This window comes from Pelobates fuscus, chromosome 11 (genome assembly GCF_036172605.1).
Source record: "Pelobates fuscus isolate aPelFus1 chromosome 11, aPelFus1.pri, whole genome shotgun sequence".
Taxonomy (NCBI): Eukaryota; Metazoa; Chordata; class Amphibia; order Anura; family Pelobatidae; genus Pelobates; species Pelobates fuscus.
The window spans coordinates 34454317-34467710 of NC_086327.1; the positions used below are offsets into that span (position 1 = coordinate 34454317).

At 38.5% G+C, this 13394-nt stretch overlaps 1 protein-coding gene across 4 annotated transcripts in view; it reads left to right on the plus strand.

The window, feature by feature from the left end:
- Nucleotides 1–1331: 1331 nt before the first annotated feature.
- LOC134578172 (carcinoembryonic antigen-related cell adhesion molecule 16-like) overlaps nucleotides 1332–13394 on the plus strand; it is a 58161-nt gene continuing 46098 nt past the window's right edge. For all 4 annotated transcript variants that reach the window (XM_063437179.1, XM_063437182.1, XM_063437180.1 and 1 more), the window contains exons 1-3: nucleotides 1332–1535; nucleotides 2683–3036; nucleotides 12500–12766. In XM_063437179.1, coding sequence (XP_063293249.1) covers nucleotides 1490–1535; nucleotides 2683–3036; nucleotides 12500–12766 — 667 coding nt within the window. In that variant the 5' untranslated portion in view covers nucleotides 1332–1489. The remainder of the gene's footprint in view (nucleotides 1536–2682; nucleotides 3037–12499; nucleotides 12767–13394) is intronic.

The window sequence follows — 13394 nt, forward strand, 5'->3', positions numbered from 1 at the left end:
ATTCATAATTTATATGCACTTTAGTGGAATATTTTTAATGCACTGGAAGTACATACACTTTTTAGTAATTATTTATAATATGTATTGGTCTTAAAGACACAGCACACATTATTTTATCTCATAAAGAAACATTGAAAGATAGAAATGTTTCAAGAAAAATATATATATATATAAAGAATGGAACATTATTAGCCCCTTCAGGACAAAGGCAATTGTTCAAGTTCTGAACTAAAACAAAACATTGAATTTGTATTAGTTTCACAGTAACCCTTTAAGGTAAGACAAGACACAGGAACTTCAGGCGCCATAACAAATTCACTTAGATTAAGTTGTTATGGTGTCCAAAGTGTTCCGTTAAAGTAGAAAGGATGGCACAAAAAGCTAGAGCTGGTTTTAGTGAAATATATTGAATACATCCCATGAATCTTTGTTGAACAATCTTTCCTGTTACACCTGTGAAGAAAGAGTGAAGGAATGTCAGTCTGGACACTGGACAAAAAAGTAGCAGGATGTAAAAGATCTAGCACAGGTAATCATACATTAACATAAATTCAAGCATCGTCCATAAGAGAAATGCTTTAATAATGAAATGCATTTCATTCATTCAGTCCCTAGTAGAAGACCTGCACAAGACAATGGGGTCAGCCTGTTAAAGTGATGTAAACAGAAAAGTTCTAAAAATGGCGCTGCAGTCACTGTGGTAACCTATGGAAATTTACAGATGTTTCCATTACATTCCATAGTAATTGCTTTTCTTCCACTTCCACACCCACTTTCTGTTTACGACACATTTATAAACCAACAATGAGTGCATTCTGACACAATATCAGCATTCTATGAGTCATGATGACTCTACTATATGCCAGATCTTCTTTATATGCTACATTTTCCCATGTACCATATTACCCTGTGTTAAAATAATTTGTCAAATATGTCAGTTTTTCTCTTTCCTGGTAAAATATTTTATAAATAAATAAATAAATAAATTTTAAGATAACAATAGTTAGCTGCATAAAGGAGGGACAATATATTAAATTTAAAACACTTAATAAACAATCACTTGTTCCCAAGCACTTCTAAAACCCCATCAAATAATGTTTAGTTTTGGATTAAGACAAAACAGCAATAATAAATATAAATTCAAAACATGCAAACACAGTTACAATAGTGCATTATGTGGAATCCATTGTAAATACACAGGATGCAGTGTATGTGCTGTCTCAGATATGGACATAAGACAACAAACAGAATGTGGAACTGCAATGCATTACACAATACTTTATAAACAGCGTAACTTCCTTCTGTCAGCTGGTACCACCCAGACATGGGACAGCCCCACAGACAGACAGGCATGTGATAGAGAGAGGGAAATGGAACGGGAGAACATCAGAAAGTAGCTGGTGATTTGTGCTGGGAGACTTCGCTATGTTTGGAGCAAACTGTAGCTAACACTGGGATTATCAGAGACAGATCTTGGTGAGATTATAAAATGCCTACCAAGTGGCACTTCTTCAGTGGCACCTTCATACTGCCAGGTAAGAGCTGGGTGATGAGGGAGTGAGGGGTGAGCAATGTAAGAGCCTTTATGTTGCTGTCTGTTTTGCATGGTCTTGTTTACAACTGATCATGTTTTATTTTATTTTGAAATGCATAGTAATGTTACGTTCACCTCAAATTCATACAGATAAATTAATCCCAAGGGAGGGGAACCTGGAGCTATAGAGGAATTTAAATAATTATATATATATATATATATATATATATATATATATTTTTATGAGCAAATAGATTTTGCAGCAGTGTATATTGACAAAAGAATTTATTTTTGTGACTGAACACATAGTGTCAGAGTTATTCTGTAAACTGGGGGGCTTGGTATAAAGTTACCAGTGAAATAAAATAAAAATAAAAAAATGGGCCAAAATAGCTAAACTATTTGCAATTATGTTAGTTTAAATTAGTTTAAAATATACAACTTACAAAAAGTTCGGTTTATAGTTTGTAATGGGCATTTGGGTTTGTAGCAAGAGTTAAAGGGATACTCCAACCCTTGGGATAAAAATGCACGGTTCTTACACTATAAATGCTATATGGGGCATAGCTAGTAGGTCCCCACCTCAAACCTGCAAGAAAAGTTTTTAAACTCTCCTTGGATCCAGCATTTATTTCACTCTGGGCAGTGCAGTCAGAGTGCTGGGGAGAGGAGCGATGTCAGAAGTCCTGCTAATCATGGCTGCATTACACAGCTCTCTAAGACTGGGCATCGCAGAGAATTTACAGATCCCTGGCCAGGGCTGTTTCCACCAGCAAACTTCATGAAGGCGACTGGCAATGTTGAGCTCTGCCAGCCATGATAGCGCCTGCTGATAGTACCCCTGACCTATAGCATTACGTTAAAGTGCTGCCCCTCTCCTGCCTGCCACCCAGAGGCCGTTGTCTCGGTGTCCTTGTGGTTTATCGTTAACCATTAGCCAAGGGTTTATGGATCGTCCTGTTCTGTTTCAGTGGGGATGTTAGTAGGATATGGATGGATAATGATCCTGTATATCTGGTTTATGGATTAAGGAAATATTCTGAAATATCCTGTCTGATAATGAATAATGATATAACAATAAATCAATAAATATCGGATTGCTGCTTATAACATACAATGATTAAATAAACATTTTGTATCTCTTTCAGTTTTGCTCAGTGTGTGGATGCAGGCAGTCAGTGCACTCAGTATCCAGCTGATCCCTCAGTATCCTGCGGTCGGTCAGTCAGTCACTCTCAGTGTTACTGGGATCAATGGGAATCTCCGGCAATTCAGCTGGTATAAAGGACCAAACTCAAACGCTGAATATCAAATCCTCTCATATATCCAGAGTGTAAACCCCCCACAGACTAATGGATCACAGTATTTCTCTCGGGCCAGCGGGCTCCCTAATGCCTCGTTACTGATCTCAGATCTGGTGATTACAGACCGGGGTAATTACACAGTGATTGTACAGACAGATAGAGGATCACAGCAAGAATCACTGAACCTGACTGTATACAGTGAGTAATGTGAAAACACAATATTGTATAATTGTATATTTGGTATATATAACCCTTGCATTACCATTCATTCATTAATGAAGAGTTAAGTAATTTAACTTTGTCTCAAACCTCATTAATGTCTATAAAACTCTAGTTTCATGAATGTGCTCTGACAGTTGTTTCTGTGATGTGTTGACGATGATCTGCCCGCCCACATCCCCCACATGGGGATAGGCTGATTTTTAATTCTGTTTTACCCCTCCATTAAAAGAATAGGAAGTGGTTACTCCGCTTAATCACTCCATTATTGGATCTATCTGCGCAGAATACTCTAGGCATGGATTTTAAGCCGCTAAATGATTCTATGTGTGTCTTTGCCAATAAAGTGTGTGCTGCCTGATTTAGCCAATAAAGGCCTTGTTTTAATATTTCTGGGTAAAGTTTTCAAATCATTTAATATTTTAGGATGAGCTTTTAGAACGTTTTTTTTTTTTTTTTTTTTTATTCAAAATATTCAAATGTAAAAAAATATAACATGTATTAAAATATAAAATATAAAAATATGAAAACGTTTTTCAAAGTATTAAATCATATTAAAAGTTTATCAAATAAATACATAAATCATTTGCAAAGCTTATATAAAAAAAATAATTTAAGGCCATAGTGTTCTCTGTCGGGTTCAACCACTATAGGCTTTTCTCTGTCTGCTTCAGTCAATAGAATGTTTTCTGCCTTGCACAGCCAGCATAATGTTCTCAGGCTGGCTTAACCAATAGAATGTTCTAAGGCCTAGCTCAGCCAATAGAAAAATAGAGTTGAACCATATTATACACTGATCAGCCGCAACATTAAAATTACCTAATGTCTTGTAGGTACCCCTCATATTGTCCAAACAACTGTTTGGTCAAAGGCATTGACTCCACAAGACCTCTGAATGTGTCTTGTGGTATTTGGCACCAAGACATTAGTAGCAGATTATTTAAGTCCTGCACGTTGCGAGGTGGTGCCTCCATGGATTGGATTTGTTCCAGCACATTTCACAGATGCTAAATCGGACTTAGATCTGGGAGATTTGGAGGCTTAATGCATGTGTGCCTGTTGTGCAGAATATTATATGGTATCTCTTTTCCAGAGTTGAAAATACATTATTCTTATATTATGCTACTAAAATTATTTCTCTATTTGGAAAGTAAATAAGATCAGTATTCTTGTTATATATATCGGAAAAACCCACAAATGTGCATACTGCCGTGGATGTGAGCACATTCCACTTCCTCTAATAATGAAAACCCTACAATTCATGGAGGAGATGGAACATATTTGATATAACTTTGAATTTTACTCTACACATGGTGACTGAAGAATGCGTTGTCCTCCACAATGGACAGTGAGGTCACTGATGAGCAGATACAGTATGTGTAGAATGTGGGGATAATACTGCCAAGTGTTCATTGCAGGTTACATGTGTTCACTTTATTCGGCACAGAGCATAATAAGCGGATCTCTCAGGTACAAATTCGGAAAAAAGTCAAACCAAGGTTCCCATACCCTCATTACTTTGAAATACACTGCTATTTTAATAAACATCTGCAAGAATTCCATACACCAAAAGTACTGTTACATTGCTGCATGTATTGCAAGCGATTACAACCTTTTAGTTGAGGTGAGAACCACAAATGTCCAGGACAACAGACAACGGCAAAATGTTCTTTAACCTAATTAAGCCTTGAAGAGATATTGGGCCATGGTGTGGTAAAATAAGCCTTCTTTATCATGGTATGAATTAACCATTTTACACTCTCCATCTTCACCATTCCCTCTGGATACCTAAATATTGGATATTATGTGTTAGGGGTTTCTACTCAAGTCTTCTCTGCCTTGCGATTCTGTATAAATGTAGCAGCTATTCCATAATAGTGATCTGCAGTTCTTTTGTGCCTGTAGCTATCTTCGTTATAAGAGAATTCTACGAGCATCTGTAGACTAGTTAATGGAGCTCCTTTGGACCAAAAAAATCCCAAGAGTTTACATCTATAGACAGAGAAACATTTTATAAAGAACAGCTAGTGCATGTTTAGGTGCAACCACAAGCTTAGCTTAGCCATAGACATCATCCAAGTGTACATCAATTAGTTTTTCATAGATGATTAAAGTGTTACTCCAACTCTTATGGGGGTGGGACCTTTCCAGCATAAAATGACCTATTAGGCACTATGGAGAAAACCCGTAAAATCAAAGAGTATTGCTTAACTGGAATCAAGCGCTGTGCTCAGAAGTCACAGGAGCTGCTGGCAGACCAGTCACACACTTCTTATAGAGAAGACTGCGATTGGTCCTTTTTGCAGGCTTAGAGTGTGAGTGCATATCCCGGGCTGGCTAGGGGAAAAAAGGGAAGGGCTTATTTAAAAAAGCAAAACATTGCTGAGAGTAATTGAGGGAGGGAGCGCAATTTGGGTGGGCATTGCAATCTTCCCCTTATAGGTGCTCTGCCAGCAAAGGGAAGATTATAACGTCTGTGTGCGCACGAGGGCTGGACTGGCCCATCGGGATACTGTGAACTTTCCCAGTGGGACGCGGCACCTGGGGCCGGGCAGACAGCCCTAATCATTAAGTTAATGCCCTTTAAATGATTTTCCAGTCGGACTGTCACAGCCTGTGTCAGTCCGAGGAAATTAAGGAGAGAGGTGCTGGGGATCATGGCAACATTTAGGCTGCCGGAGGGAGCACTGTGAGTCTCCCTTTACAATTCCCAGAAATTCGGTGTCGCATGCCTCAGCCCGCAAGCAAGCTCCGTCTCCCCCACAGCCTTCAGTGCCAGGTAGGCATCAGCCCATGACAGTACTTTTGTGTGTGTGTCTGCTAGTGAGTCAGCGTGTATGTTTGTGTGTCCGTGAGCTTGTCTGTAGTGAGCATGTGTGTGTCGGTGAGCTTGTATGTAGTGAACATGTGTGTGACAGTACGCTTGTCTGTAGTGAGCTTGTGTGTGACAGTGAGCTTGACTTTAGTGAGAGTGTGTCAATTAGCTTATCTGTAGTGAGTGTGTGTCAATGAGCTTGTCTGTAGTAGTCGTGTGTGTTACAGTGAGCTTGTCTGTATTGAGAATGTATGTGTGTTGATGAGCTTGTGTGTGACAGTGAGCTTGTCTGTACAGAGCATGCTTGTGTGTCAGTGAGCTTGTCTGGAGTGAGCATGTGTGTGTCAGTGAGTTTGTCTGTAGTGAACTTGTGTGTCAGAGTGTGTCTGTATTAGGTTTGTGTGTGTGTATCAGTAAGCTTGTCTGTGTGTGTGTCAGTGAGATTGTCGGTCAGTGAGCCTATTTGTGTGTATCAGTGAGCTTGTGTTTTTATGTCAGTGAGCTTATGTGTATCAATGTGATTGTCTCTGAGCCTGTGTTTGAATGATATTGTGTCAGTGAGATTGTCTGTGACTGCATGTGAGTATGCTTACTGCAAAATAAAAAATGTTACCCTTAAAGGATCAATGTTTTGAATAAGAAAAATAAACATATCAATACTATGTATACCAAAGCATATTAATGTCTTTATTATAGTTTAATTGTCTTAATGAATGGTCCAGTAGTGAACTGAAACGTCAACTTTTTTTTTCTGATGCAGTAAAAGCATAATAGAGAGCAAGAAAACTGAACTGTCCAGTGACCAGCCGCTCACAGGCGAAACACGCGTCGGGGCTTTTTCTCTTTGTAGCTAGATTTTTTTTACTTTACTTATTGTAGTGAGCATTTGATGTGTTTCTAGGATCTGGTTATATTCCTCTAGTTTCAGGCATCTCGAGGTCAGACACTCCGCTATTGCAGAGATAGAATTGTTTACTCTGATAGTTAGACGTCGGTTACTAGAAGCTCAGGATTGTTTATACTTATCCTTTTCGGACATTCTAGTTTAGCTACTCGTTAATTACTTAGGTTGGGGCAATTATCTCTAGCCTTATTATAGTAAGATATTTCTTTTATTTAAATCGTTCTCTTTCTAGTATTAGCTACATAAATACGAGCCAGTTCAGGTCAGATCTAGCAATACATTTAGTCTCGACTATCTCTTCCTTTTTTGCTGGTCCGATATCTACTATTACCTGGGCTACATTTTTTACGTTTATTTAGTCCATATTATGTTTTTCCAGACAAATGACTGAAGTGTGTTTATCAACTATACTGCTATTCCCATGGCAGCCTGTCTGCACGGAGTATAGTCAGACCCAGCATTTGCCTTTGAATTAGTATTGTCTCTACATTATATTTGATTTAAACTACACTGTAGTACGGATACTGAGTCTCCTTTCCTGCTGACACACTGTTTGGATGATCTTTTGTTACTATTATATCGCAATTGTGTATCATTGTGCAGTCCAACAGCATAGTGCTTGTCTGCACTTAGGATATAAGAGATACCCGTTCTTATTTACAGTACAGTAGGGACAATATTTAGTGTTATTTTTTTCTATTAATTTTCTTTGTACCCTCTATGTTCCCCCATTGTCCTTACTGATTTATTCTATATGGTGTTTGTTTAGAGCTAGGTATTTGTCCAGCTCTTTTTATATTTAGTACTCATTAAAAGTTAATTTTTAATCATACAATTTGGTCACTGGACAGTTCAGTTTTTTGCTCTCTATTTTTTTCTATGGGTTAACCCCTACCATTACTGTCCAGGTATCCTATTCATAGCTTCATCTAATTCGTAGTTAGTAAAAGCATAATAAAGCATTTTTTTTTTTTTTTTGTATTGGGCGTCCCAGACTGCTGGTTTTGTGTGTGTGTGTGTGTGTGTGTGTTTTTGTCTATATTTATATATACATACAGGGGCAAAGCCAGCACAAGTCAAACACAGCACTGGCCAATCAGCATCTTCTCATAGAGATGTATTGAATCAATCCATGTCTATGATGAACATTTAGTGTCTCCATGCAGAGGGAAGCACCTCTTGTAGCCATCTGAGGAGTGGCCAGTGGAGGTATCCCTAGGCTGTAATGGAAACACTGCATTTTTACGGAATAATTCAACTCTCCAGAACAAATACAATAAGCTGTAGTTGTTCTGGTGACCATAGTGTTCCTTTAATACTTACCTTCGGTCCTGTAAATGGTTTTCTCTGCTGGTTCACTGACTGAACTACAGTCCCTTAAATAAAATTGTAAAACATACCCCTTAAAGGGACAGTGTCATCTAGGTGACCCCATGCTGTTTGGCGTCGCAGAGATGACTTGGACCAATGAGAACACATGTAGACCTATTTAACCCCTTAAGGACCAAACTTTTGGAATAAAAGGGAATCATGACATGTCACACATGTCATGTGTCCTTAAGGGGTTAAAGCCTATTCAGGCCCTTACTCATTTCCCTATCGTGGTTTCTTTTTAGTGACACATTTAGTGCTCTTCTGACTCTCTTGTGATCCCATTATTGACCTTGGCTTCATTTTGAGCCTGTTATCCTCTGTTATTCCGACACGGCTTGAATATTGACCTGTGTATTTCTGATATCTATACCCGGCATATATATTGACCTGTGTATTTCTATTATCCTGACCTGTTTTTTTTTAATGTATCCGTATCTCTGTATTCCTGACCTTAGTTTTTCCTGACTTTGATTCTTTCTTGTAAATAGTTAAATCCAGCTACTCTCAGGCCCGGCAATATGGCTTTTGGACCCTCACTTTGTGGGTATCCTTTTTCCTGTGTGTAAGGGTAATCGCAAATGTGACAACACTAGATGGCACAATGGTTTATGGGGCAAACATACATTTTTATCCAGTGCTGCTTTGTATTCGCAGTCCGGCCCTGGTGCGTGCTGACAAAATACATATTTTGTGCACAAAATTGACATTGGGAGAAATGGACTGCCAATGCACCATGTGCTGGGGGTGTAACAAGCCTACAGCACACAATTAGAAATATCTCTGTATGTGCAGTGTTTCAAGCTGCTTCAAATCACTGAAGTGGTCATGGTGGTTGGAGTAACCCTTTCAACTTTCATAGATTGCAATTTTTGCCCAGAATGCACTTTTATGCAGTCTTGTTATTCTTAAAATGAAGTAATATGTATGTACTTATTTTAATGCAAATCATTAAAAGGACTCTCCAGGCAGAGTCTTTTACTCACCTGGTTCCAGCGCCGGGAGCCTCGTGAAGCCGCGCCCCCTATTTCGTCAAAATGACGAATTAGGTGGGCGCGAGCCGGGAGCAATCAGACGCTTCCATTTGGAAGCGTCATTGCTCCCTTGTGCGCATGCGCGGCTTCGCCACACATACACACATACTTCAGAGGGCGGCATTCATGCCACCCTCTGAAGTCCTGCGCGCACTACCGCGCATGCGCGCGGTGTGTGCGGCCGCGAGCTGAGCTGACTGACAGCTCAGCTCACGGTCTTTGCCCGCCCCCTCTCCTCTCTGACAGGCTGGCGAGTATCTGTGACTATGTGTGTGCATCTGTGTGTGTCAGTGTGCATCTGTGAGTATATGTGCATCTGTGAGTGTCAGTGTGCATCTGTGAGTATGTATGTGTGTACCACAGGCAACGTAGTCCACTGCAATCAGGTTCTGCTTTTCACTCCGGCCCACAGCCTCAGAGGTGCTCTGCATTATACAGACACTGCTAATCCGTCCAACAATACTAGGTAACAGAATATACAGGCAAAACTCTAGGTACTGAAGGTGTATTTATTGGAGGGTAGAACAACACTTAAAAGTGCATAAGTGCAACTTTTCAGCCCTAGAGGGACTTAAACATGATTAAGGCACTCTAGGGCCAAAATGTTGCACATTTGCACTTTTGAGGTTTTCTACCCTCCAATAAATATACCTTCAGTACCTGGAGTGTTGCCTGTATATTCTATTGCCTTGTATCTGTGTGTGGATGTGACAGTATGTGTGTCATTTTGTGTATGTGCATATCTGTGTGTGTGTGTGTGCCTGTGTAGGTATAGGTTTGTATCTGTGGGTGTTTCAGTGTGTGTCTGTAGGTATATGTTTGTATCTGTGTGTATGTGTCAGCGTTATTGTGTTTCCATATCCCTGTGATATATCCCATATGTGTACAGACTCCTATCCCCTATTCCTCCATTGCAACCCTTTTCACCCCGCTCTAGCCCACCACCAGTGCCCCTCCTGAGATTTGGTTCTGGATCCGACCCTGATGGAGGGGGGCTTTTATCCACTTCTCCGGATGTTAGCAGGACTCCAGGTGATAGGTTGAAAAATAGCAGATTTAATCAGTACAGCATAAAAATCTTTAACATAATAATAAATGTATGGTCGGTCCTACGCGTTTCGTATAGGACTTCCTCAGGGACCATGCGACAAAAACAATAACAAAATTACAAATGCAGCAAAAAAGCAGCCTAACAACCCCCTCCCACAAAACTCTTAAATAGGGCTAATCCCTGAATTAATCAGTGGGCATCTTCTTTCTTTTGATTGGACTTGTGTTTGTTTCAATCACCTGTTGAGGTAATGCAGTTTCTTCTCCTCTTTTTCTCGCAACTGTTATTTTTCATCCATTTTCATCCATGTAACCAGAAGTGGAATGCATTCCAAAGGTTTACTGCTGTGCGTTCTGTGTGACCGGAAGTGGTATGCGTACCAAAGGTTACTTCTGTGCGTTCTGGCTAATGTTGATATACGTTCCATCATGATTTGTATGTCCAGGTGATCGTAAATATAGTACCTTAGTATTACGGTTGTTATAAGGCCCCTACTGGAGATTATTATGAAGGAAAAGCTGTACTAAATAGAAAAGACTATTAAGATATAATGTGTAACACGTCAACAATATATACAAATAACCTCTCTGTGATTCATAGTGGTATAAAACTTCCTCCATAGATCAAAAGAGTTTTATTTACAAGTGAAAATTATGTTATAAGAGGTATCTGAATTAATATATTTCAAAGAAGTGAAATATATTTTAATCTGTCTTTTTTATCATGTGATAAGTGCCTCAACAGTTTTAATCTATAAACAATATAAGAATAAATGTATACAATGTAATAAAATAAAATATAGAAAATAGAAATAATATATATATATATATATATATATATATATATATATATATATATATATACACACATAATATATATTAGCCACACATACCCACCCTAATTCCCCTTTCTTCCATCCATTATTTGTGTACTATAAAAAGTTCCCTTTGGATAATAAGGTTTATCCGACGTTATCAAGAAAAGTTGATTAATAGTAAAAGATGGTAAGACAATAAAATTGGATTGGTAATAATGGACCAAGTACAGGTGACGTTAGGAGCTAGGGTGAAAAAAATACAACTTCCAACGTTTTAGACATTTAGAAGTTCACAGGAAACAGACCAGATCCACATCCACATTTAAACCTTTGGGTTCTAGAGCCTGCAGTTTGTAGATCCAGTAAGTCTCCCGTTCACCTCCTCTCCAATGAGGCAAGACCTTTTCAATCCCAATACACCTAAAGTTACTAAAAGAGAAAAGTGGACAGTTGTTACAATGGATCGTAACAGAGTGTGTTACAAGACCATTTTTGATGTTATTAATATTTTCCATGAATCTTATTTTAAGTATTCTTTTAGTTTGGCTGGCATATTGTTTGCAGCACGGACACTGCAGTAAATAAACTACAAAGTCAGTGCGGCATCCAATGTCTGATCTAATTTTGAAAGATTCACTTGTAACAAAACTAGTAAATTGGTCTGTTCTCTCTATGTATACTGTATTACATGCCTTACAGGAATTACAACCCCTAAAAAAGCCTTTACTGAAAAATGTGGTATCTTTTATGTCCCCGATGGCATAACTGGGTGCTAGTAATTTTTTTACATTTTCTTTTTTCTGTAAATAACTCTAGGATGTTCTGGTACGGAGGTGTTAAGTATGGGGTCCTGTAAGAGAATGGGACAGTGTTTCTGTAGACCCCTCTTTTTTTAAATGGTCTTAATTATATTGGGTTTTGAAAGCAAAACCGAAGAGGTCATTAGATGATTTGGCACAGGGTTTATCCATTAAATAGTTATTCCTATCTGTTTGCATAGTTAATCTAATTTCACTTTCGTGTTCTTTTTAAATACCTTCTCCAATAGTTTATTTTTAATGTGAGTTGATTGAGACCTGAAATCATAAATGTGTCAGCAATTGCGTCTCACACGAGCAAATTGCCCCTTCGCAATCTCCCTAAGCCACTGATGGTGGTGACCGCTTTGGTGATGAACGTATCCGTTGCCGTCAGTCGGTTTAAAATAACATTTTGTTTTTATTTGATCATTTTCACAGAATAGAGTTAGATCAATGAAGTTAATTTCATTTTGGTTCCATATAGGTGTAAACTTTAAGTTATACTAATTCTGATTGAGATAATTTACAAATGACTGAAAAGATATATATATAAAGAATTGTCACATAATGTGATATGTTACTTTGTATCACTACATTGTATTACTCTAAGACTAGAAGAATTGACTCATGTGTTGTTCCTTCACCCACAGTTCCTGTCACTAAACCTGTAGTTAGGGCAAACAGCTCTTTGGTCAAGGAAAATGACACGGTCACCCTCACATGTGAGACGGAAAATGCTGAAAGGATCGTGTGGGGCCGCAGTAATGACAGACTTCCCTCTGATATAACTCTATCCAATGATAACAGGAATCTCACCTTCTCCAGTATCAAACGCTCAGACTCAGGAGATTATTACTGTGAGGCTGAGAATGTTATCAATAAGATCAAAAGTGACATCTACACACTGACTGTAAACTGTAAGTAATTATATTTTGTGACTACTAATAATATACAAACATTTGCTGTTGCTGAGTGTTTTCTGTAAGAAATGTATTGTTCATGTAGAATTAGTTTTACAGGACACAATGATTGTATCCTGTGAAATGACTACTGGCCAATATGAAGAACAAATATTAGTCTTACCATTTTAATACCAGACCAACGTGCAGCTTACTCTCTGCTACTGACAGGCTGTTGGCTTTTCCCATTTCCCAAATGTAGGATCTACTGATTTTGACACAGCTTACCAGCTCAACTTTTTATTGGGCACCAGGGAGTTTCTGAGAAATTTTAGGCATAGCCTGATTTCTCATGCTGTGTGTAATGACACTGGGCATGAACATCTTCAAAAATTTCAGTGAAAAAGCACCTCTAGTAGCTCTCACATTTGCATCCACTATAAAAATGCATGTTTGAGGTAAAATGTAAACATTGGCATTTCTCTGAAACACCAATGTTCTACATTGCCTGAAAAAAGGAACACGTCCCTTTAAAGGAACACTCATGGCACCATAACAACTTGAATAAAATAGTTGTTGTGCCAGGATGTCTTTGGTTCTTCCTTACCCATCGGTGTTAAATAGTTCATGTATTTACCTGTTTTTT